The sequence below is a fragment of the Pholcus phalangioides genome, unplaced genomic scaffold (assembly GCF_987345545.1).
Source record: "Pholcus phalangioides strain wild (caught in Gottingen) unplaced genomic scaffold, Ppha-v1.0 ptg000004l_1, whole genome shotgun sequence".
In the NCBI taxonomy this organism is placed as follows: domain Eukaryota; kingdom Metazoa; phylum Arthropoda; class Arachnida; order Araneae; family Pholcidae; genus Pholcus; species Pholcus phalangioides.
The window spans coordinates 4,692,000-4,716,188 of record NW_028301597.1 but is presented as its reverse complement, the minus strand read 5'-3'; the positions used below and the strand labels follow the sequence as shown (position 1 = coordinate 4,716,188).

At 37.9% G+C, this 24,189-nt stretch overlaps 1 protein-coding gene across 1 annotated transcript; it reads left to right on the top strand.

Moving 5' to 3' along the window:
• The first annotated feature begins 1,393 nt into the window (after positions 1-1,393).
• On the top strand, positions 1,394-24,136 carry LOC149086476 (uncharacterized). The gene is made up of 12 exons (XM_089231812.1): positions 1,394-1,769; positions 3,544-3,679; positions 6,286-6,404; positions 9,009-9,124; positions 10,875-11,044; positions 12,869-12,967; positions 15,631-15,730; positions 17,315-17,417; positions 17,577-17,625; positions 20,521-20,546; positions 22,622-22,688; positions 23,870-24,136. Exons 1-12 carry the CDS (start codon positions 1,471-1,473, stop codon positions 24,014-24,016), a joined length of 1,431 nt encoding a protein of 476 aa, XP_089087938.1. The 5' UTR covers positions 1,394-1,470; the 3' UTR covers positions 24,017-24,136.
• The last annotated feature ends 53 nt before the right edge of the window (positions 24,137-24,189 follow it).

Sequence of the window (24,189 nt, the reverse complement as noted above, 5' to 3'; positions counted from 1 at the left end):
AGGAGTCGAAACTTTTGTAAAGAAAAATCGATTCAATAAATCCAAACTTTATAGCTATCAAAAACGATCTATTAATCCTCACGGCGGCAATTACGAAATACCTCGCTTAACTTTGCTTTGAATTTCGGCAACGACTAATCCGAACACGTTTGTAACGAGGGTTCTCCAAGCGCATATGTGTTTCCTATCACCCCCCCCCCCCCCCCACGACCTGTCGATCAATAGCCAGTGGACAGAGTCGACTATTGTTGACGTTCTGATAACAGAAGAAGAGAAACGGTTTTAAAATATTTGTACTTTTAAAACCGTTATTATACAAATAAAAAAAATTCTTTCTCTTTTAGGGCAATATAGGAATATGCGTATAATATAGATAATAGAAAAAGATAGAGTATTTCTCTCTTCCTCGGTTTATTGTTCTCGGAGTTGAAAGGAGGTGGGAGGCACAATCACTTGCACAAAATCAGAAAAAAGTTTTTTCTTGAAAAAAGATGTGGCATTTAATGTGGATCTGGTTATTTCCATTGCACCAGTTAATGCTGATCTGTGGCATTTATAAAACCGCTTAAAATATTAATGTGCACCAGCTGTAACTAATTAAAGAACAAACCCCAAGACAGAGATGTGTGGCATCTGTTTAACATGGGGGCGAACCAGTCTTAGGACTGATGTACCATTGATGATGATATTAACGGAGATATTTGACGATAATGCTGAAGTTTCCAGCATTTAACGCGAATAATTGAGGGTGCGGTTCACAAATGGCGAAATGTAAACAAAATTCAAAGTCGTAAAAATTCTTCAATTTTCAAAATGATTTAAAAAAAATGTAGTTGCTATTTATTGTGAATAAAAAAATAAAATGGGTGAGTTCATTTTATTTGTGTACAGTCCCAAAAAATGGCAACTTTTGAGCTAATGAAAACTTGTCAACACCTATAAGTTGCTAAAACATAGTGATTTTATACAAATACAAAGGCCACAACCGACAAAATGCCCATAAAATTGATAACTTCAACGAACTAGATCCGAACCCAGGTCTTCGGATTCACAGTCTGATACACCACCACCTACACCAATTTAGCTATATATTCCGCATCTCGATAAATATTGCATTTAAAACATGAAATTTTTCGCAAAGTATTTTCCAGAGAGAGATCTACATTTTAATAATTGGAACTTTTAGCGCAAAGCGACTGTATAAAAAGTAAATTTCTTTATTTTTTCATGTAAACAACCCTTCGAACAAATTTTGAGGTTTTTAGTAACTGCACGTCATCAACGGTTGCAGACATTTATTTGCTGCGCAAACAATTTGGGACCCATAAAACATAAGGAAATCCTCGGTATAACCAGTATTTCTTGAATGAGTGGTTTATCTGTCCTAATATAGGAATCGAACTAAGATGTAATGTACTCATATCCAATATCGTATCGTTATGACAGATTTCAGGGCGATGCAAGTTTGAAATGAAGCCTGCAGCGAGTCAAACGGAAGGCGATGATCCATCCACTATATCTTTCTCTGAATACGCCCGGAGAGAAATGAGCATCTCTCTGGTGACGGGCATACCATCGATTGCATCCGTCAGAAGCCGTCTTCGATTCGCCTGGAAAGTGGCTATACTCGTTCTTTGCACCACTGGATTCTTCTACCAAGTTTCCGTTTTTCTCACATATTTCAACAGTTATCCGACGTTGGTAGACATAAAAATCGAAGTTCCAGACGAATACATTCACCCGGCATACACCTTCTGTAACTATAACAGGTGAGTGAATACCTATAAGCAGCGTTCAATATCTTTTCAAACGCGAATAGCCGAACAACAATATCTCTGTGTAGTGCCGTTTAATCTCTTTGGTAAAGCTATCGTTACGTAATGAATCAAAGTAGTACTTGAAAAATTTGAAATATATTTTAAAAAGAAGATTAATTTCGATGCACATAATAGAGCAATTGGCATATGCCCGCGATATGATATTTGGGAGCGGTTCAACCAAAAAGTAATTTCAATATTTTATAAAAAAAATTAGTTTAAATCTTTAAATGAAGTGACTGATGTGCAAAAATATATGAAATTAATTTTCTAAGAAACTCATCACAATTTTTCATTTGATTCATACGTGGACGCCGAGTAAAGGTATCAAGTTCTCATTACACCTAAACGAAGGTTCTGCAATGATCCTTCGCGGAAATATTTCACTCTTATTATAGTAATAGTCTAGAGAAAAAGTGGATGTCGCCATGTGTCATCGCCATGGCCTTGTGTCATCGAAAAAAAAAAGAAGATTTTCTGTTGATACCAACGTTTCACTTCGCTACCATTTCGTGTCATAAATTAATGTTGAGTGCCTGGATCTTCGAAGATGTGCGTATGGGAAGAATAATAAATAAATAAAAAACAAACAAAATTTATAAGTGAGTCATTCTCATGAAATCGGGCGGAAAAAAAGGATTGTCAACCCCAAAAAAATCCAAAAACATTCTTAGGGACATTTCTTTACCTTGCCGATAAATGAAGTAAGTATAGTCAGTGAGAAGTTTGTTCAAAATTAATGGTGGAAAAAATTAATTTAAGTTCAACCACGTTATAAGAGATATTTGGTAGGTTGACGAATTGCCAGAAACGTGAATATAAATAGAAAGTGACGAAAAAAAAGTTTTGTGTCAAATATATTTAATATGCCACCTGGCAGTCTAGTGGTTAGGGAGCTAGCTTCTGACTGTGCAGGTCTGGGTTCGAATCCCGGTTCGGGAATGGATGTCTACTAACACACTAACAAATTCCCTGGACAGATCGTAAAGATCCCTTGGGAATACGAGGTGATCGCATTTTAAAAAATTAAACAATAAATTCAAGAGACACAGTTTAGGCCGATTTCGTGTGGTCGGCTGAAGTCGGTTTTCTGAGATTTCCAACTTCGAGGCACGAACGCAAGTCGATCTCCCCGTTAAAAAGTCTCGCCGCTGAGAGCAACAGTCCTACACAACGGTAAAAATATTCAATCATTACACTTCACTCGCAATTTTAAATGTAGATGACAGCACTGAAAAATCAGACGCAACACTAGATACACACTAAGACTGTTAGGTACTTACACTTCAGGCACACCTCACTCGGTACTAAATTGCCCATGACGGTAGGACCAAAGGTGTGCTCGATTTGAAAAAAAGAGAAAAGTTATAGGAATGATCTCCCAGCACATATGCGACTATTTTGTTGCGTGAGAATTTTCAATTTTTCTTATTATAGGAAGGGACGTGGGAGAAAAATAAAATTGAAGGCTTGGTTCATCATGGAGAATTGTTCATTTTATTACCAGATGCGCGAGAACGACATCATAATTAATTAGTTAATTAATTAATGATAATAGTTATTTTAAATTATCATCTCTGTATTCCTTCTTTCTTTTTTTTTTTTATTTATTTGTCTATGTAAATTGTGCAAGGGCAATTTTTACCCTTTTATATCTTCAATGTTTACCTTTATCATTGATTTTCTTTCTTAAAGTTCAAATTTTCATAATTTTCCTCTTCCTCAGCGTGAGACGAAGCGAATTTTGTCGTAAATATCCGGACCGTTGCTATACTCCGGAGAACATAAAAGAATTTTGCCTCAACTACACAGATTTCTGTCAGTATTTCAAAAAGAAATCAAAGACGTTGAGCAACTTGCTTGTAAGTTTTAATACAGGCGGTGTGAGTATATTTTTCTATACATTCATTTGCCGATTTCACCCTGGTTTCACTCCCCTTATTCATAACTTGTTTTTGTTAATTTTAGTGTTCTTTTGTGTAATATTCTCTACGAATTAAAATAACCGAATCATGTATATATACAGAAAATTTCTCTATTTCTAGCATGTAAATAAAGTAGACGATGTTCAACTCATTCGCCATGAAACCTTTTATTATATATATACACACTGCTCAAAACAATTAGGGGGAGCAGGCAAAAAAGTGAAGAAAACCGTGCGAGACAGCCACGTATTGGCATACAATAGATAGTACACGCGTATCAATGCGCAATACAGAAAAAAGACGTAAAAAAATTTGGAATTAAGCTTTAATTCTTTGAAAATATGGAAAAAACATGAAAAGATAATTTAGGGCAACAATTTGGTTACATGTAAACGATGAAAAAAAAGTACTGTTTAGACATGATGCATGAGTTTTAATAGGTCTCCTCGAACAGCTAAGACTGCTGCACACCTGTTTGCCATGGATGCGATGAGGTTATCGATCAGACTTTGGGGAATACTGTTCCACTCCTCAAGAAGTGCAATCTGCAAGTCTCGGACAGTAACAGGCGGCCTTGGTCGCGCAGCAATGCGTCGTCTGAGCATGTCCCAAACATGCTGGATTGGATTGAGGTCAGGAGAGCACGCTGGCCATTCCATACGCTGTATTGTTTCAGCTTCAAGCATGTTCTCCACCAGACGAGCTCTATGCGGTCGGGCATTATCATCCTGGAAAACAAAGGAATCCCAAATGGCTCCAGCGTAAGGGATGACATGAGGTCGTAGTATCTCGTCTGCATACCTTCGGGCCGTAAAAGTGCCATTCCGAATGATATGCAGGTCCGTACGTCCGCCTATGCTGATTACATCCCATACCATCCAACCAGCTCGTCTGTATTGTGACCTTTCACGAACGAATGCGGGGTTATTTCGAGTGCCCCTGTCCCTCCATACCAGAACACGTCGGGGGTCACACTCCAGACTGAATCGGGACTCGTCTGTAAACAGCACTTGGCTCCAATCTTGATGTTCAGCAGCCCATCTTCTTCGGGCCGCACGGTGGCGTGGGGTCAACGGAATGCAGACCATTGGCCTACGTGCATAGAGCCCTCCCTCATGAAGCCGATTACGTACTGTTTGGCTGGACACCCTTCGTCCTGTTGCCAAGAGCAACCGTCTTTGCAGCTGCGTAGCATTCTCTGTTCTGTTTCGACGGGCTGTTAACCGTATATACCGGTCATCAGTTGCTGTAGTGGCGCGTGGCCGACCTTGCCCTGGTCGACGTCTAACATTTCCTGTTTCTTGGAATCGATTCCACAGCCTTGCAACAACACTTCTGGCAACTCCAACAGCGTCCGCGACACTACGTTTTGTTTGCCCGGATTCCAGTCTGCCTATAACACGCCATGCCATGGATTCCGGTAAATCACGTTGTTGAGGCATCCTCAAGTCACCTTGTCTCAAAAAAAAATACTGCGAATCGAATTTCACAGTTACGGCAGTAAAACAGACGTTTCTGCAACATCCCGATTTCTGCCCTTATCTCCTTTTTCTGGTTTTTGACGTCATGAACTTTGATTTGCATATGAAGTTTTCTTCTTCCGTTTCCTGCTAGGCTTTAAATTATGGATGATTCATTTTATGTTACTTATCGGTATACATCTTTGCGTAATTTTGTTAAAACCATGTGCTCCCCTAATTGTTTTGAGCAGTGTAGTTGTGAGAGAGAAAACATATAATAACTTCAAAAAACCGTTTGTGTAGTTATTTTTCCTCCGGCCTACAACGATAAAATCTTCAATCATACACTTCACTCATGGTTAGAAAAGTTGATGGCAGATGGCAACACTACAGATAATAAACATTATATAGGAAGAAACTTTACGTTAGGTTCACAACACGCACGCGCACATTCCAACATGTACCAATTCGGTAGAAGTCTCGTAGAGGAATATGGACGAGGTGCACGTCTGGTTTAGTAGTTCGTTTTCTCTAGCGAGTCTGTAGGTCTATATACAGTACAAAGTCGAAAAATACAGTCGAGCCCGATTATAACGAAATCGGATATTACGCAAGTATCGGTTATAAAAAAAAATTTTCGTTCCAATGAACCTGCAATTCCTGAGTTTATAATATCACTTATAACGAATAGCCATATTTATGAATATCGGATATAACGAAATTTTTTTTTGACAAGAATGGAATTCTTTTCATAGGATTAAGTTCCGAAATCAGCATTGATGAGAAAGTTTCGAAATCAATTCCGTCCTGAAATGACACTTAGAGATGTGTTTTCTGAAATACCAAAAAACTTTAGGAAAGAAATTGACATAATGGGTTTTTTGACCATGTGTATTTAAATAAACACGAGACTATAATGAACTTCACCGCACATATTGCTATCACCTCGTCAATCACATTTCATACCGGATTCAGACTTTGCTTTTACTACGAGAATTTTTCTTCATATAATTATTATATTTTAGAAATTTTACTTCCAATGAGGGATGTACACATTTGTGTTGTGATGTTTCTTTCTCTCAGGTACCGAAAGTGGAATTCCGCGATTTTGAAAAAAGCATCAGCTTCGACGAGCTAAAAGAATTGGGCCATACTTTTAAAACCTTCACACTATCTGAAAACGATACATTTGACCTTAACGAGTGAGTATGCTGCTCACCAACACTTATTGATATAAGCTTTAGTTCAGGGGTTCTTAACCTTTTTCAGTCGCGACCCAAAATCAACAACACCATCAAGTTCGCGATCCGTGGAACAATTTTTAAATTACAAAATGCTCTATAATTTTTCTTATTATTTAGCTGACCATATTTCATTGACAAAAAAAAAATGGGACATCGCCAATTTTCAAAAAAAAAAAAAAAAAAAAAAAAATCCGCCAAATATATTAGAATTACAAATGGATGCAAAATAAAGAGCTACCTCAGATTACGGTGGAATAAAATTTAATTTTTTTTCATCAATTCGAATTCCCTGTAAAAAATATTGAACATAACACTTATACAAATACAAGGCCACAACAGGCAAAATGCCTAACGTGGTGGCTGAGAAAAAGATGCCCATAAAAATATGAATGTCATATATTTCAAAAATATAGCAACCCAATTACAAATGTAATTAACAAAAATTGTGAACAATATATACACATGATAAAATATTATACAATGCCCATAAAGAATACTTATGGTTGTCTTATTCTAAGTATGGATAGCTTCTCAAATTAAACATCGCCAGAAAAGAAACATCTTATCTGATATGAATATTCAGATTTATGATGGTAATCATCATACATCTTGATGGTAAATTTTATGAAATAAAAAAAAACAAAAAAACTGCTACTTTACATCAATGTGATCCTTGACCTTGCATAAATGTTGATGTATTTTTGATAGGCAGTATCTCATATCATGTTCTGGTTATAATCTGCTCCTATTTTTAGTTTTCATGGCAAAAAGCGTAGAAAAGCCATCTTCACATAGGTGCGTACTATAGGAAATGGAAGTAAAACTTTTTTTTTCCAAACTTATCCAAAACGAACAGAGTTTGTTTTTGAAAACGGTTCTCTCTCTGTCTCTTGCTTTTATGAAATTGACAATTTGAATGATCTCTTTCATAGCAACACTCAAATCTTCTGCTTGCCTCTTGGTTGCAAAATTTTCCTCTGTGTAGAAGACAATGAACTGCCATAACTTACGAATTTATCTCCTTCACTTTTGGACAGAATCCCAGGTGTGTCCCAAGCATAGGCGGCGCCCTATCAGTACAGACGCTGTTGCATTGAGACCTTCCTCTTTGAAAAATATGTCCGTTAGATTGAAAATGTCTGCACCTGTACTGGTAGTGAGTGCAAAGCGAAAGAAAAATTCTTCTTCAATTTCGAAACCTCCAGCATATCGTATGCAATTGAGCGTCTTCACTAACGTCAGTGATTTCATCCAATTGCAGACTAAACCTTCCACTTGTTTGTAGATGAAATAACCTTTTTTTTAAATATTTGTCGACAGATCAAAAATACGCGTGAGCATTGTGTCATTAGACAGTGGTATTTGATGAATTTTTTTTTTTTTTGCATATCCTTCACCACGCGCAATGCAGACCATATCTATATCTGCTGGTTTCACCAAAAGTGAACAGGACTCCAATAGTGTAAAAAAAAGCTGTCTTGTTTCGATTATAGAGGTGTTGCGCTCCAGTTGCTGTTCTTTTCTTTCGAAGAAACTTCGTTCTTTAGCCACTAAAGCACTGTGTTTACTTCCAAGGTGCCTCTTTAACTTATTTTGTTTCAGTGATTCGTTGCTCAGTACTTCATCACATATGACGCATTGAGGCTTAATGAACCCTTGATCATGTATGGATGCGAATCCAAAGTCTAGGAAATCATCTTTATATGGACGTTTGGGTATAATTGGGGGACTTATGCAAAACACATAATTATTACAAAAAAAGAAAAATGAAAAAATTGTGAAATTTACCACAGAAGACAAGTACACGCGCACCAAAAGCACGAGCAGGAAGAAATACAAGTGCTCTGCGGAACAAGCAGACAAACACCGACAAAAAAAAAACGATGTTTTTTTTCAAAAGGTGATCGGTGGTCACTGTGACATTATTCCCAGAAATTCCGAATTATTATTGTTTCTGTTCCAGACCTAGACCCTAGAGAAGATAGCCTTATCAATAGGGAAGTGTTGCCCAGACTGTCTCCACGGAGAGAAGAAGGGGCGGGATGATCAGACAGGGGAAAAGATTGACAGATGGGCTTTTTTGTTAATATCAAAGACTTGCTTGCTACCACATATTCATGCTCTTCGATATATTCACATTTCCGTGTCTTGTCACGCTTACAACACAAAAAAACACTAAAAATGAAAAAATAATGATTTTTTTTAAGTTTTCTGAGAAGCCTCGGAGACCCATAGGTTAAGAACCCCTGCTTTAGATGCTACGACACGGCAAAATGCAACATGCACATTTGCATTAAAGGCTATGGCGATGCAGTCATTTTGTGCGTCGGGGGAAAAGAAACAAAGAAAAAAAAAGCCAGGCACATTTATTTAATAACCCCCCCCCCTCCCTCCCCTTTACACCCACAAGAACCCGAGTAATGACGGTGTAGACGCGTGCTCCAGTATTTATCTCTACTTGTTTTCCTAACTTAGTCAGGGTATACTGTGCAATGTAAATTTTATATTTGAGTTTCATAATTTTACACGAAGATGATTATATTGACTTTTGTTATCATTTAGGATTGACGGGCCTTATATGGTGATGAAGAGCACGGAAGAGCCAATCCTATGTTATACGGAAAACATGAGAACGAACAGCTCCCTCCCTCACAGAACCGTTAGAAAGAATAAAAGAAGTTGGCGATTTTCCTATTTCTTATTTTCTTCGCACGAATGTTTATTCTCGTTCGTTTCGTTATTCGCAATTCACCCGTAATCATCTATCATATCACAAATGAATATAATCTAAAAAAGATCAACCGTGATTCCTGAGCAATATTTGCACAGCTAAAAATGCAGCGTTAATAAAGAACAGTTACAATCACCATATGTAGAAGGTGTAATTATTGCTAAACTTTGTAATTTTGAATACTCTGCAGATTATTCCTTAGTTATTGACGCTATTTATTCAGTTACCCGAGGCTTTGCTTGGATTCGGTAATCCGAAAATTACTCGGTGCTCCCGTCTTAGTGGGTGTCTACATTATAAACCCCCTTAGAGATTGAAATTTGAAAAGTCCCTTAAAAACAACTCACTAAATTTCATATTTAAAGCTTCAGCGATTTCAGCTCAGCGATGATTGCTCCATATGACCTTTGAACCCCCCAGGGGGGGGGGGATCTTTGAAAAATCCCTTTTCAGTGAGTCTATACATTACAAAATAAAAGTACTGCCAAAATATCATATTTTTCACTTCAGTGGTTTAGGTTCGGCGTGATGACCTTTTAGAGATGAAATTTCGGAAAAACCCTTCTTAGTGAGTCTTTACGTCATGAAATAAAACTACTAACCGAATTTCATATTTGTAGCTTTCAGCGGTTTCAGCTCGATATACTGATGATAAATCAGTCCGTCAGGACATGTTATTTTATATGTATAGATTACAAGATATACAGAAGACTGGATGTTGTGAAGATATTTATTATTTGAGATGTTAACTTTTTAAGGAAGGAAAAAACTCAGCTCTGCCTCTACCGGGAGTCGAACCCGGGTCCCTCGATTGCCGGACGAGTGCTCTGACCGCTAAGCTACAGAGGAGATATAGATTTCCCTTCGCTAGAGCGTATATATGCCGAACGGAACCGTGCAATGGACGGTGAAACCGATCAGCTAATAGCTCATGGACGACGAGCCACCAGAGGGCTATATATATGACATGAATGTCGCTCTCCACTTGTTAATACAAGATATACAGAAGACTGGAAAGGGACCAGTCGTTCGTCTCGAGGGACCCGGGTTCGACTCCCGGTAGAGGCAGAGATGATTTTTTTCCTTCCTTAAAAAATTAACATCTCAAATAATAAATATCTTCACAACATCCAGTCTTCTGTATATCTTGTATTAACAAGTGGAGAGCGACATTCATGTCATATGTATAGATTAGCTATATTACCCGGCGCTGCCAGGGTTCAGTTACTGGGAGTATCAAAGTGACAAACCATTGTATAAGCATATGCATGTCTTAAGGGCCGTATTCACCGACATGGTTTAAGCTATAGTCACAATTTTTTGATAAGAGATCGACACGGATTGGTTAAATTCAGGGTTTTGACCAATCTATGTTGATCTCTTATCCAAAAATTGTAACTACAGGTTTAAACCATGTCGGTGAATACCACCCTTAAACGCATTGCTAGGTAACCAAAGTAAACATTCCGAAAGTCATTGTTGAGGCCCAGGAATCATTGTTCCCCGAAAGTTTTGCCCATTTCGAACATTTTCCCAGCTCTGGCGATCTTCAAAGTAATCTATCGTTCAACACACACACACACACGCGCGCGCGCGCGCGCAAGCAAGCACACAGACAGACAGAAAATCAATTTTATATATATGTAGATTTAAATATTAATCCTTTCTGAATTAGCGTAACAGAGGTTTTGTTTTAGGCAAACCGATCGACAAGTTCGCCTTCGACGTGGAACCTGACGAAGTATTCAAACCGGAGAGAAAACCGGGAATGATATTTAACTTTCATTCCCCGTTCGATATCCAAGACCCGATCGAAGAGGGCATTTTTCTCAAAGCTGGTCTCGGCTACACCATGCGATTAGAAATGGTAAAACTTCTTTTCAAACGAATTGACAATTGCACGGCACGCAGAGACAGCTTACCTGGTTGTTTTAGTTGACGTGCACTGTGTTTGTGTTTTTGCCTTCTTGTAATTAATTAGCATTATTAAGTGACCAGCTTAACATACATATGTACAATGACAACTCAAGTTACGTTAGCAATTCGTTCCGAGAGTGACGACGTAAGTCGAGGTAAACTTTCGCAATGATAATGTCCCGAGCTCCTCAGGAGGAGAAGGGAGGTAAAAATTTACAGATTTTCTTTTATATTTCTTATCTATTCATATTTTTTAATGCGAATCTTTAGGGGGAACATTTCTCTCTAAGAACATCTAAGAACACGACGCTCAAGTGCGCAAGTCGCTCAAAGGGCGTCTAATTAAAAAAAGAAAAAACATTTTTAGCGCGTGTCGGCGTAAATACAGAGTGACGTAAGTTAAAGGTGATAGATACTAATTATAAACATCTTGGGTTTCCAACTAGTGTTCCGTGGGATCCTAGGGTTCTATGGGAGTTTGAGCTTCCGCATGATCAAACGTCACGGAACCCTCGAAAATCCTGGGATTCGGAGGAGCTTCCAAAGAAGAAAGCATTCTTGTTACTGACATTCGAAAAACTGTCCTTTATGTGGAATTTAATGAGATGGCGTCGTTTAAAAAATTCAGACCACTTGGATGACCAAACAACTTACAGTTACATTGCATTTTTTTGCATTGAATTTTTGAACCAGAAGCTAGTTCATGAATATGTCATTTTTCTGTTTCATCAGGAAATAATAAGGTGTATAAACGATGTTTTTTTTTGGAAATTTTTTATCCACTAATAATGAGGATCCTTCAATTGGAATTTACGTGACTTTACTTATCTGGACCACATCTTAACATTGAATGACCGGACACACCCCTCGCTTCACATCTCAGAGAGAGATATCAAAGCGTTCCCGACGGATGGGTGTATCCGGAAATTTTATTAAATAGCAAAGGAAACATGGCCACCTCTGATAAGGCAACAAAAAGATAAGACTATCATCGTATAATAATCAGCAATCATCTATCTAAATTCTTAATAAAAAAATTTGTCCAATAATGGAGATTAGTATAATATAGAAGTAATTTTCGTGAAATAAAGGCTAACCATCTCACTACAGGAGTCCCACCAGAGCTCGGTACGGGGACCCCGGTTGCACAGGGGCTTCTACGACAAGATCTGGCTCAATGATTTGTGACAATAAAAATGCAAATTGTCAGGTTGTGCGTAAGCCCGGTTTTATTTTGCTATTCTCTTTCGATTTGGATAAATATTCAAAACTTGTTTGAGTTCCATGGAACAGCCTCATTATCGTCAAGGGTTCCGCGAAAAGTTGTACTTTGAGAAATCCCTGATATATACATTATATATGCATATTCATTTTTAGTAATGAAAGCATCACTTTATATGCTTAGTTAATGAATAATTAGTATTAATGTTAATTTTCAGAATAATGTTCGTTTGAACAAAGTAGGCTGTGTCTGAGGAACCTTTCTTATCTAATTATGAATGTGAAAATTCAATGTCATTTAGTAGTTGTGAAAAATTGCAAACTCTATTGCTGAAAGTGGTATAAGTTATTGCTATTATTATTATTTTCAAATGTTCAATTAAATAAACAAATCTCTACGTTCACACTTACCGAATGACATTTTTGTTTTGCTCTCGCGAGGCACGAAGAAATGAAATGAAAGATTCAGCATTAGGCAATGAAAAATTTCTCTAAACTCCCGAGATATGTTGCAGCGACGAATTTCTCACAAATCAATTTTAAATAATTTCAGAGGGAGCAGCGGCTGTTGCCTCATCCCCTGGCCCACAACTGCATTGATTACGAGATGCACTGGGAAAATAACGGCAGGAGCAGTCCTCGCAGCAAATCAGTTTGTATATATTCTCTATCTCTCATTCTTTCTCTACATTCGTACTAGCTGTTACCCGCGACTTCATTCCCGTAGATTTGATAATTACTCGGTGATGATTCCCACATACAACATTTGAAGCTATCATGATCCCTTGGGGGTTGAAGTTTCAGAAATCCTGTCTTATAAAATATAATACTAACCAAATTTCATATTTATAGCTTCAGTGCTTCTAGCCTGGCGCCCTGATTGCTCCATATAACCTTTGAACATCCTTATGATCCCCTTGAAAAGTCCCTCTTTAGTGAGTCTTTACATCATAAAATAAAACAACGGACTCAATTTCATATTCATAGCTTCAGCGGTGAGATTGCACCATATAACTTTTGAACCGGCTTAGGGGATTGAATTTTGAAAAATCCCTTTTTTGTGAGTCCCTACATCAAAAATGAATATACTGACCAAATTCTATTTTTCACTTCAGTGGTTTCGGCTCGGCGTGATTTGTCTATATAACCTTTGAACCCCTCCCCCCTATGACCCCCAGGGGCCGAATTTGGGAAAAACCCCTTGTTAGTGAGTTTTTATGTCATGAAATAAAACTACTGAATAAATTTCATAAATATAGCTTCAGTGATTTCAATTCGGCGTGATTTCTCTACGTAACCTTTGAACCCTCTTATGACCCCACTTAGGGGTCGAATTTCGAAAAAAAACCCTTCTTAGTGAGTCCACACGTCATAAAATAAAACCACTGACCAATTTCCGTGTTTATAGCTTCAGCAGTTTGGGCTCGGCAATGATGAATCAGTGAATGAGTCAGCCAGTGAGTCAGGGCATGTTATTTTATATGTAGCCTATAGATATACTTACTGGGCGGTCAAAAAGTAAAAAAAAAGGATTCTGAGGAAAATTCATCGAATAACGATATCAGAAAGATGTGGTTTGCTCAGAAATTGTTCGAATGAAGAGAATTTGTGTGAATAGAACGAAACTTTGATGCCGGAACAATTTCTTCCAACCATTATCGAAGAGTAAATAAACTTCGCCCAGAATACTAAGAAATCACCAACGAATAAGGCAAATATACGGAAAATATCAAATTCCTAATGCATTTCGACACATTGTGTGTGTCGTCTTCAGAAGGAAGAATACATTATTCAAAGATAGTGTAGTAATAACCTACGATCCAATAACCTGGCTAAAGATCAAACGGATTTTCAAGAAGTTCATCCTAACATCCGTAGATGTGCCTACTAAAAACTTGGGTTTCAAGACCCCAAAGATGGTATTCTACAGAATAAACAATAGAGGGGGCATTTATTACATTAAATGTGGTGACTACCCTCTTGGTTATATAGGACAGACAAGGGTATACCATAAAGATAAGATTAAATGAGCCCGCTCGCTGTGTTAAAAATTAAAAATGTGAAAAATCGACCATCGTTGTTCACTACTGGCCAGAAGGCCATAGATTTAAATTCCAAGGAGAGTAGTTTACAAAGTGAAGTCCACAGCAAATTTAGATCTCTAAGAAGGCACATGTATATATTCGGGGTCTTCAAAAATATACTGTTACTTCACCAAACACCAACTCTGGCCATATCGCTTTATTACAATTTACTGCCATTAATGAGTTGGGTTAGAAATGAAGGCGTCATCTATCGGTGGTAGCCTCAAGTCATTAGGGAAAATACTTATCTATACTCTGTACCGGGTTTGAACCTGGAACAGTGATAGACAAGCATCTTACCACTATGCCACGCGGGCTGAAAAAAATACTAGTAAACGACAATAAATCAACACCTATGGTAAGTTGTTTTCTGCGGTTTTCCGCAACGACACGGCTTATATTCATTACGAGCGGGAATTCTAAGAAATTCTGTATATACCAATCGGGTAGATGCATTCCGCAAGCGGCCAAATGGGGTGCTGCATCAGTCTTACACGCAGGCTCTCAGGTTCATTCTGACCACGACGTTTGAAGTGAACAGACGTACTTGTTCCCGTTGAGCAAATGAGAGTTAAGATTTGGTATTCAGCCCAAGTGGAATCTTCGACAATAAATCAACACCTATAGTAAGTTGTTTAGGATGTAAGTTGTTGTTGATTAGGTTAAATGTTCTTCGACTGGGAATACTCTGTAAAAGTGAGTAGTAGTAGTGCTAAGAGAGTAGTATTAGTTTGAGGAAAAAAACCTTTTACAAAATTTGAAAAAAAAACAAAAACAACAAGCAATAAGGCTATTGGTTACATTAGATTGAATGTAGCAAATACGCTTATTGGTTACATTTTCCAAATTTTATAAAAGAACTTTTCTGAAACTTCTATAGCGTAATCCCGGCCTTCGTCTGAAAAATACACCCACCGTGTGTCGAAATGCATTAGGAAAGTTTTTTATTTTTCGTATATTTGCGCCATATTTGTTGTTGATTTCTTAGCATTAGATAATGCTAAACTTTGATGCGTCATTCGTCGTATCTGACCAAATAGCTAAGACATCGTTACACGTATGAGGAATGAAATTTATTTCTCTTCGCAATAGCTATAAAATGCACTGTTAGGCACTTCTTGAAAATGTATTTTCACGAGTATATATTAGTTTTCCATGAGTTGAAGAATGAGGCCCATCATTATATGAACTTGCCCAATCGTTTCTTGATTTTTATAATTTTTTTTTCCAGGAATGCGTTATCCAATGTCTCTTTGATCACCTGGTCTCTGTTCATCGATGTACATCGCCATACCTTTTCTTCCCGAGCAATGCGCCTCACTGTGATAACCGTAAGTGGATGAATGACCTCTAATGAACTGAGATAGTGGCGGAACTCATGCATACGCATATACATCGCGTGCATCAATTTGTTAGAAACTCTTCAGAGGAATTTTTAAGAGAGAAGAATGTTTAAAGAGGTGCATTTACAGTCTAAGAGTAGTAGTAGTACTGGCGGCCGCTGTGCGGTTGTGTGGGCATCGTGCTGGACTCTCGTCCTGAGGATCCAGGTTCGAACTCCGTTGACGGCACAGTGGTGATCGGTTTCTGCCGTTTTCGAAATTCGAGGTGCGAATGCGAGCCGGTCTTCCATTTAAAAAAGTCCCTCCGCAGAGAGCAGGCAGACCTACAACACTAGACTGACATAACACGAAAATTCAAGCATTTCCATCTCTACTTCTAAAAATGGAAGACAGATGGCAGCATGAACATCAAACAAGCGCAACTCTACAACATAGATACGTTAAGGCCACACATTCACTCGGAACACACATTCCGGAATGTGCCGATTCGTTAGAAATTCCGAAGAAGTATGTGTACGGTTAAGTAGTAGCAGTACTGGCGCCATCCAGTACCACGATCCTCATCGTGAGGGGTTCCAGCCCCGTTGACAGCACAGTGGTGGTCGGCTGAAGTTGTTTTCTGCGGTTTTCCAACTTCAAGGCGCAAATGAGAGTCGGTCTTCTATTTAAAAAAGTCTCAACAGGCAGACCTTCAACATGATACTTACATGAAAAATTCAAGTATTTATCTTCTTCACTTCGAAATACGGAAGGGAGATGGCAGCACCAGCAATAACTTGAAAAAATCCAAACTCCGACAACATAAATACGTTAGAGGCCACACATACACTCAGAATACATATTCTAGCGTCTAACGATTCGAGAAAAATGCAGCAGAGGAATGTGTACGAGGTTCATTTACGCTCAAATAGTAGCAGTGTAGTAGTAGTAGTAGGACCAAAATAATTTGTTTCATTTCTACCATTTGGACCACCAATAGTTATATCTCACAGCAGCGATGGAAGCGAAAATCTTTAAACTCGTTCACTCAAAAAGCAATTTCTTTTGAGCTGAGAGTCACTACTTGCCTTACCATTGGAGCCCATTAACGATATAAATTGTATATGATTTCAACGTTATCGTTGCTGCCGGAGCTATATTTGGTGGCCGATATAGAAAGGTCCATTTCTTATTTCTGCTCATTATTTAGGAAAGCCAAGCAAAATTGAAAATAAAATTTTTAGTCCAAATTATATTTGGAGCTAAAAATTTACCGCGAATACAGTATATACCTCGCAAACTCTTCGACACCAGAGTTATGTTGAATAAACAATCTTGTCGATATTCGATTTCCTGCCATGCTTTGTCAGTTTAGTTAAAGCGTGGGTAATTCTTTATGCTTCGCAGCTTCGAGATGTGCAGCTGATGTTTTCACATTCACTCGACTCTTGACATCTCTATACAAGGAAAGGTTTTATTGTCCTGTCAAACCTGCTCGATTTCAACTTCGCATTTTTCTATGAAAATAGTTTTAGTAAATGCTCATATTCTCCGTTATGCAGAGTGCTCATACTTTTTCTTCTCTTTTCAAAGGGACGCTCTCGACATTCCACGAAGAAATAGAAAAGTCTTCATCCGAAGAAGAATTCGAGAAAAATCCTAAATCGTGCTCGTCTCAATGCAAAGTGTCGTGTCAGTGAGTAATTATAATTGCAAAATGTGTGTGCGTGCGTGCGCCTCTGAATATAATATCGGCGTCTTTTAAAGTTTTAATTGCAGTCCAGTATATTGTAATGCCATTTGAAATTTTGAAGCCATTTTTCTTTCGCGTCACCAGATCTCATTTGTATTTCAGTTTGGTTGATCTGCAATATGAATTTCAAGAAAGATACGTCGAGGAAGACGTAAGTACATCTCGCCCACGAGTAATTAAAAAAAACTCTTTCTTATTTAACTTCTTCGCTCCAGGAGGTACAAATATGTGCAACTCATTTTTTTAACGGGTTTGAATGGTTTTTAATGATTCTTTTTTCAAGTTAAGACCTGAGGTATAAGTACGTGTACCTAGCTCCAATGTATCCTGGTGAAGATATCGCGTGACCCAAACTAATTAATTAATTATTATTTTTTCTTTTTAAAGGACATTTTGACATGCAATAAAGACAAATCAATAAAAAAAATCATTTTTTTTTTGTAATAGTCAGTTTTGTCTCAAGTTTGAGAGGATACACACCTTCGTTTGAAAATATTAGAACACCTAAAGTAACCCTGCAAGCACGCTTCATGAAATAAGCGAGTTGGAAAGCCCAAATTTATATATGGTATGACTGTAATTTGCATTTGAATTTTCTAAAAGGTTCTCCTTGAACATTACCGGAGGTAAAAAAATATTGCATAAATTTATGCTATCTATGGAGAAGACAATTTCGTTTGCCATCAAGATTTCACCCACGTAACCCTATATCAATTCTGCAGCAATTCCCGAGAGCAAAATCTCGAGGGCAAATGAAATTGTTATCTCCACACCAGTTTCCGATTTCTGGAACTAAATAGTAGAGAGCCTGATGTACACCTACGCCCAGAGAAGTCTTCTGATTTATTGGTCATTTTTTAGTTTTAGCTTTAGTTTTAGTTATGTAGACTTTGTTTGAAGATGGAAAATGCAATTTCGATCGGGAATTCGGTCATACCCATCAAACTTCATCGATGTTTTGGTGGTTTTGTGATATCTGATGCTGATCCTATCAAGATATTGTAGTCAGGGACGGGCTTAATTATTCTGCTGCCCGGTGTGAAAACAGCTGCTTTGCGGCCCTCCGAAATAGTTTTTCAAGATCCCCTTTTGAGGGGGCTGAAATAAGACTCAGCCCCCAGGTTCCGATGCCTAGGCTATTCTCTGGCATAGGCATCGGGCCCATTCTGCTGCAAAATGTGGGCACCATCTCTACAACATCTATACACAGCACATCAGTCACGAATACTCTTTCAGCTGTGACAAGCATGCATTTTGCCGCACCCCCCCCCCCGATGTAGTATTAAATATGTCGTTAGAGTGAGAATTCGGCGCTCTTTCTTTTCCAGCACCCCTGAGCAAATGGGGCATGCGCCCACAAATTTACAGGGCGCAGAATTTGGCTGCTTTTTGCATTTACGGGCAAATCCCTCCCCACGCCTCTGCCTCAAAGAAAACTGTACAAGAGCCACCCAAAAATAGTATTTGCCTAGGGCACTAAATTATGAGATGCAGGCCGCGGGATCGGGAGGGGGTTTTCAAAATCCTAGATCTGGAGGGTCACCGTCTTAGACAGCATCTTAAGATATACAGTATTTTGACTTCTTATCAAAGCACTAACTCAATGAAATCAACGTATTTTTCTCAATGTAAAGAAAGCATTTTTAATTCGTTTTGCGGCCCCTAAAATTTAGTGGCCCGGTGCGACTGCACCCTTCGCACCTGCCCAAGTCCGGTCCTGATTGTAGTGGCACATGAAAAAAAAAACAAACGAAAAAGAAGCCATCAAAATGAAAGCCAGCTTTCTTGATGAATAAAATACATGGTGAAGGCCAAAGATGGCCACATTACAATATATTCTTACGATATCACCACACGTTTTCTCATACTATTCAAGCAATTGCACGTGTAATTTTGCGGTTTGCAGAAATGTCTCGTTTTTCTACCCGTATTGCGAAGATCGAACTATTCCAGGTTCACATGTATGCACATAACTAAGAAAGATATACAACACTTATTCGATCAAGATGAAGTTCATTTTCGTAAAAATATTCGTGTAATAATTTGTTTTTACCCAATCAGATGTTCTAATTTTTTCGGTGTTATAACTTTCGGGTGTTATAATTTTTTTGAAACAAAGAAGAAAAAGCAATTTGACATTTTAGAATATTCATATCACAGGCACACCATAAATTTGGGCTTTCCAACGTGGGCATTTTATGACCTGCGCTCGCGAGTTTCTGGGATGTTTTAATGTCTTGAGGCAAACGTTGGATCGTGTATACGACTACTTAATTCTTCTTATTCTGGTGTATATTGAATGCCAGTATTTAATTACACCATGTGTGAATCACTATTTATTAACTACTCATAATCGCACACTGATTCAAAAACGTGTACTTCATATGTTTCAGCATTTTTCAGACATTAACATTTGCATTAATGGTTGTACCCTTGAAACACCACTGATACTACGTCCTATCGGTTTTCAACATAACCCTCAGTGCCGGATAGTCGAATCTCTGTACATATTATTGTACTGCATTTGTTATTTATAAATATTGGAAATTTTAAATGGTATAATCTTGGAGAAATACATCTGCAATTTATACGAATGACTGAAACACTTGACGTCTGTATGTTGGAAAGTATCGAAGGAAAATGTTTCAAATCATCGAAACCAGGTGAAAAAATTTTGCGAAATCAAATCCAGACAACGCAGATAATACATATACATACAGGTACATAATTATGAAACTAAATCATTGGAAGTAATTAATAAAAGCATTCTCATCATCCTGAAGGGAAGGTGACTATACAAACAATCAAACGTTGATGTTTGTGATATACTCGCGTATTTAGCTCAAAGCGTCTCGACACACCCCTTGCCTCTCTCATTTCTCATAACTTGTTAAATCAAGAGAATGCTAAATTGCACAAAAACTGCAGAATTTCCAGAATTTCCCTGCACCGACCAAGGTCCTTTGAATTTAGATTTGGTGGATGAAAATTTAATAATTATTATCTTACATGAAGATTGATCCATGTTTTTTTTTTATTTTCTTAGATAAGAGGAGTTCCGGAAGAGGAATTGTGAGTAAAGCACTTTCATTATGTGACGTTGTCTTTGGCTATATTTTTAGTTTAAAACCAAATTATATATATATATTAGTATGTATAGTGTGATTGGATTTTTTGCTGTCGATTTCGTTTGTTGGATTTCTGACGTGATGCATTGGCAAAAACGTAAAGGAAGAAGCACTTTTATTTTAGGCTCAGGCCTAAAGTGCTTTCAGAAACGTTTTTGCTATTTCAGCCATTCTCTGTGGTGTTTACCCTGATGAAGAACCCAGAGATGGCTTTGTTTCTTCAGATCATTTTTCTACTTTGTTTCGACTGAATATTTTAAATTACTTTCTGATTTCGTTTTTGCACTAAGCCAATGTTTCCCAAAGTGGGCAATATCGCCTCCTGATAGGTGTTGGAATGGTCCGGGGGGGGGGGAGGTGGGCGATAGAAGCTACTGGTTTAGCATAGGATCCTATGGGTTCGCTTGAGTAGGAGGCAATGAGAGAAAAAAATTTCTGAAGAAGGCGGCGATAAAAAACGAAAAGTTTGGGAAAGTATGCACTAAGCTATTTGCTTTCAAATTTCACAAATCGATTCCCGTAATTTGAACGCGGAAGTATTTTTTTTGTTTTTCTATTTTTGCTTTCCTTTCTCGTTTTTCTTTTATTGGTTGCATGCATTCCAGACTTATCTCTTTCTTTCGATGGTCCCAGAATAAAAACAGTGAATTAGGGAACGAATAACTTAATGTGTGCTGCCATCTACTTTCCGTATTCAGAATAAGTATTTGATTATAAATACGATAGGAGGCTACTTTGATTAAAGGCAGTCGCGATCTATGCGTTATCTTGATTTAAAGTTATTAATTTGCAGTCTTATGTAACAAGACTATTTTCATTCCTTTCCTCTCCCCCCCCCCTCCACACCTCCTTTCTTTGAAAATTAAGAAAATCATACTCCAAAAAAATGTTTTGAGAAGATTTTGAAGGTCTTTCGTACAATTTACATACTTATGAAATAAAATTCATATACAGTAAAACCTGTCTTCAACGGAATCGCAAGGGGCTGAGATTTTCTCCGTTGAACACAGGTTTCCGCTTAATAGAGGTTCAGTTGATATGATGTGTAAAATAATGTAACGATCTCGTGCGTCAATGAAATAAAATAAAAATAAATTAATTGAAGATAGAGCGAACACTTTAAAAATAGATAAAATAAATAAATAATTAATTAGCCTATAATTCCCAAGTACTTTATTTCATTATCGTATATTTTTATGTAATACACAGCATCAGGGCCATAATTAAGAACTTTGTGTGGGAAAGAAAGAGAAAGAGAGCAACATGATTTTGCCGCCCCTACCACTGTAAAATTCGACGATTTTATAACGGTGTTTTCTCCCCTAAAATTTTCCACCTCCTAAATTTTTCTGTCAGGGCAGTTGCTCCCCTTTGCCTCTTTCTGATTAATTCCGGCCCTGCTCGGCCTTGCGATCACGAAACGCACACGGCTTGCATATCATTTGGAAATTCAACCCTCACACCGATATCGCCCGTGAAAAAAAACCTGCTTATGCGACGAATTTTGTCGCAATTTCAGAAAGCAACTGATTTACATGTAATACATATGACTTATCAAAACCACAGCATCAAGAACAGAAACGGATTTTTCCTAATCTAAGGGCGGATGATGTAGAACTCACATTTGCGTAAAACATTTTGATGGAGCACTTTAATATTATGTTTATCCTTTTGTCGCCAAACATTCGCAGTGATTGTGTGAAATTTTCCGTTAAAGGGGTACAATTTTCCTTTCTGTTTCCGCGTTAGACAGGTTCCGTTTAATACAGGTTTTTTCAATGTGCATTTTGGCACTGAAATCACTGTACCACGACTTTTTCCCGTTAAAAAGACAAATTTTACTGTATTATTATTATTTACTAAGTTTAAAGTTCAAATAGCGAATACCAGCTTTCTCTCTACTGCATTTTTTTATTATTATTTTAAAACTCCAATGTTATATGCATATGTATGGCTTTCATTCTCGTACTTGTCTTCGATTTCGAAGAAATAATTGTTTTTCCTCTACGATATTTTCAGAACTTACGTTAATGTGCACATATCGAAACCAGAAGTTGTAACCTACCTCCACAAGCCACAGTTCCAGGTAATGCACAAGTTTTCTCAAAAATATGTGGGTGAACGCTGGAGATAAATTTCTCAAAACGCTCATCACTCGCCATTGATGTACTTTCACACACAACGGACATGATCTATGGGCATCACGCACATAGGCGGAGATTGATTTGGAAGTCTGGGGGGGGCAAGGACATTATTGCTGGGGGGGGGGGACGCACGATGATGATGATGATGTCAGCTCATATATACCGGTACATATATACATTAGATCAGTCGACTCCACTTTTGACGCTGGGGGGGGGGGGGGGGCGTTAAATCAACTCTTTAAAGTCCAAGACACCCAGATGGAGAGTATGGGTATGTTTTGGATTTGTGAAGGATGAAGAAAATGAAAGATATCCCGTCAGAGGTGGAAACTTGGAACACCAGTCGCATAAAAGGGTGAGGAGGAAAATAGTATAGAGAGAGAAGAAAGATAGAGTGGTTCAAAACTTGGATGAGTCTACTTTGACGGAAAAAATCCGGCTGTAAAACAGTTGAGCAAATTTTTTATATTAAACATACATAGGACACGTACTGAAGACAGGATATAGACCAGGGTTTTCCTCAAACTTTTTGGTCCAGTGCTCAACATATAGAATTCCGCTTTCGACGTAGTGGTGGTCGGCTGAAGTTGTTTTTCTGTGGTTTTTCAACTTTGAGGCGCAAATGCGAGCCAGTCTCTCATTTGAAAAAAAGTCTCTCCACAAAGAGCATCATGCTCACAAATAACATGAAAAATTCAAGCATTTACCATCTCTATTTTAAAATAAGGAAGTTGGATGGCAGCACCAGAAAAAACACAAAACGTCTGTGACAACATAAATACGTTAAGTCCATACATACACTCAGAACACACATTCCGGCATGTATTTATTGATTCGTTTGAAATTCCAACGAGGTGCATGTACGGTCAAATAGTGATATAGTTCTCGTGCCTCACCCAGGAAACTTCAGGTCTTTCTCAAGAGGTTGCGCCTGATATTTTGACAACTCAAAGTGTAGGCTACAAATATAACTCTACGCGATTGCTTCTCCAATTTTTTACCGCATTTAAATGTATCACTTACATGTGCATGAAAAAAAAAAAAAAAATACGTAGGGCTACATATATTTCATGCAAAGAAGGACCGTCTTTGTTCCCATTAACTTTTTATTTTGGCCTTTCAGGAAACAGAGCTGTTCAGTTACATCGGTGGATTCCTAGGAGTTTGGATCGGAGTATCATTAGTGGCGGTTGCCGATTTCGTAGAGTCACTCGCTAGGATATTCTACTTCTTCGTACGAAAGAATCTCGCAACTAATATTGAACCATGAATCAACGATTACCGTGGACCCCCCTTGATCATCGTCTCGAGAAATTATTGGATCATATACGGAAAAGTTTCTCGTATTCTCAAACGAAAGGGCATGTTGTTCTCGTTCAATGGAATAAAGATTAAACGAATTCATTAAATTGATTTTGCCTGTTTCTACGGTGTTTATCATTA

Excerpts from the sequence above, each read along its gene's own strand:
- LOC149086476 (XM_089231812.1), top strand. The coding sequence starts at position 1,471 with ATGAAGCCTGCAGCGAGTCAAACGGAAGGCGATGATCCATCCACTATA. Across the intron at positions 17,626-20,520 it reads AAAGATACGTCGAGGAAGAC|ATAAGAGGAGTTCCGGAAGA; the intron begins GTAAGTACATCT and ends TTATTTTCTTAG. Across the intron at positions 22,689-23,869 it reads TCCACAAGCCACAGTTCCAG|GAAACAGAGCTGTTCAGTTA; the intron begins GTAATGCACAAG and ends TTGGCCTTTCAG.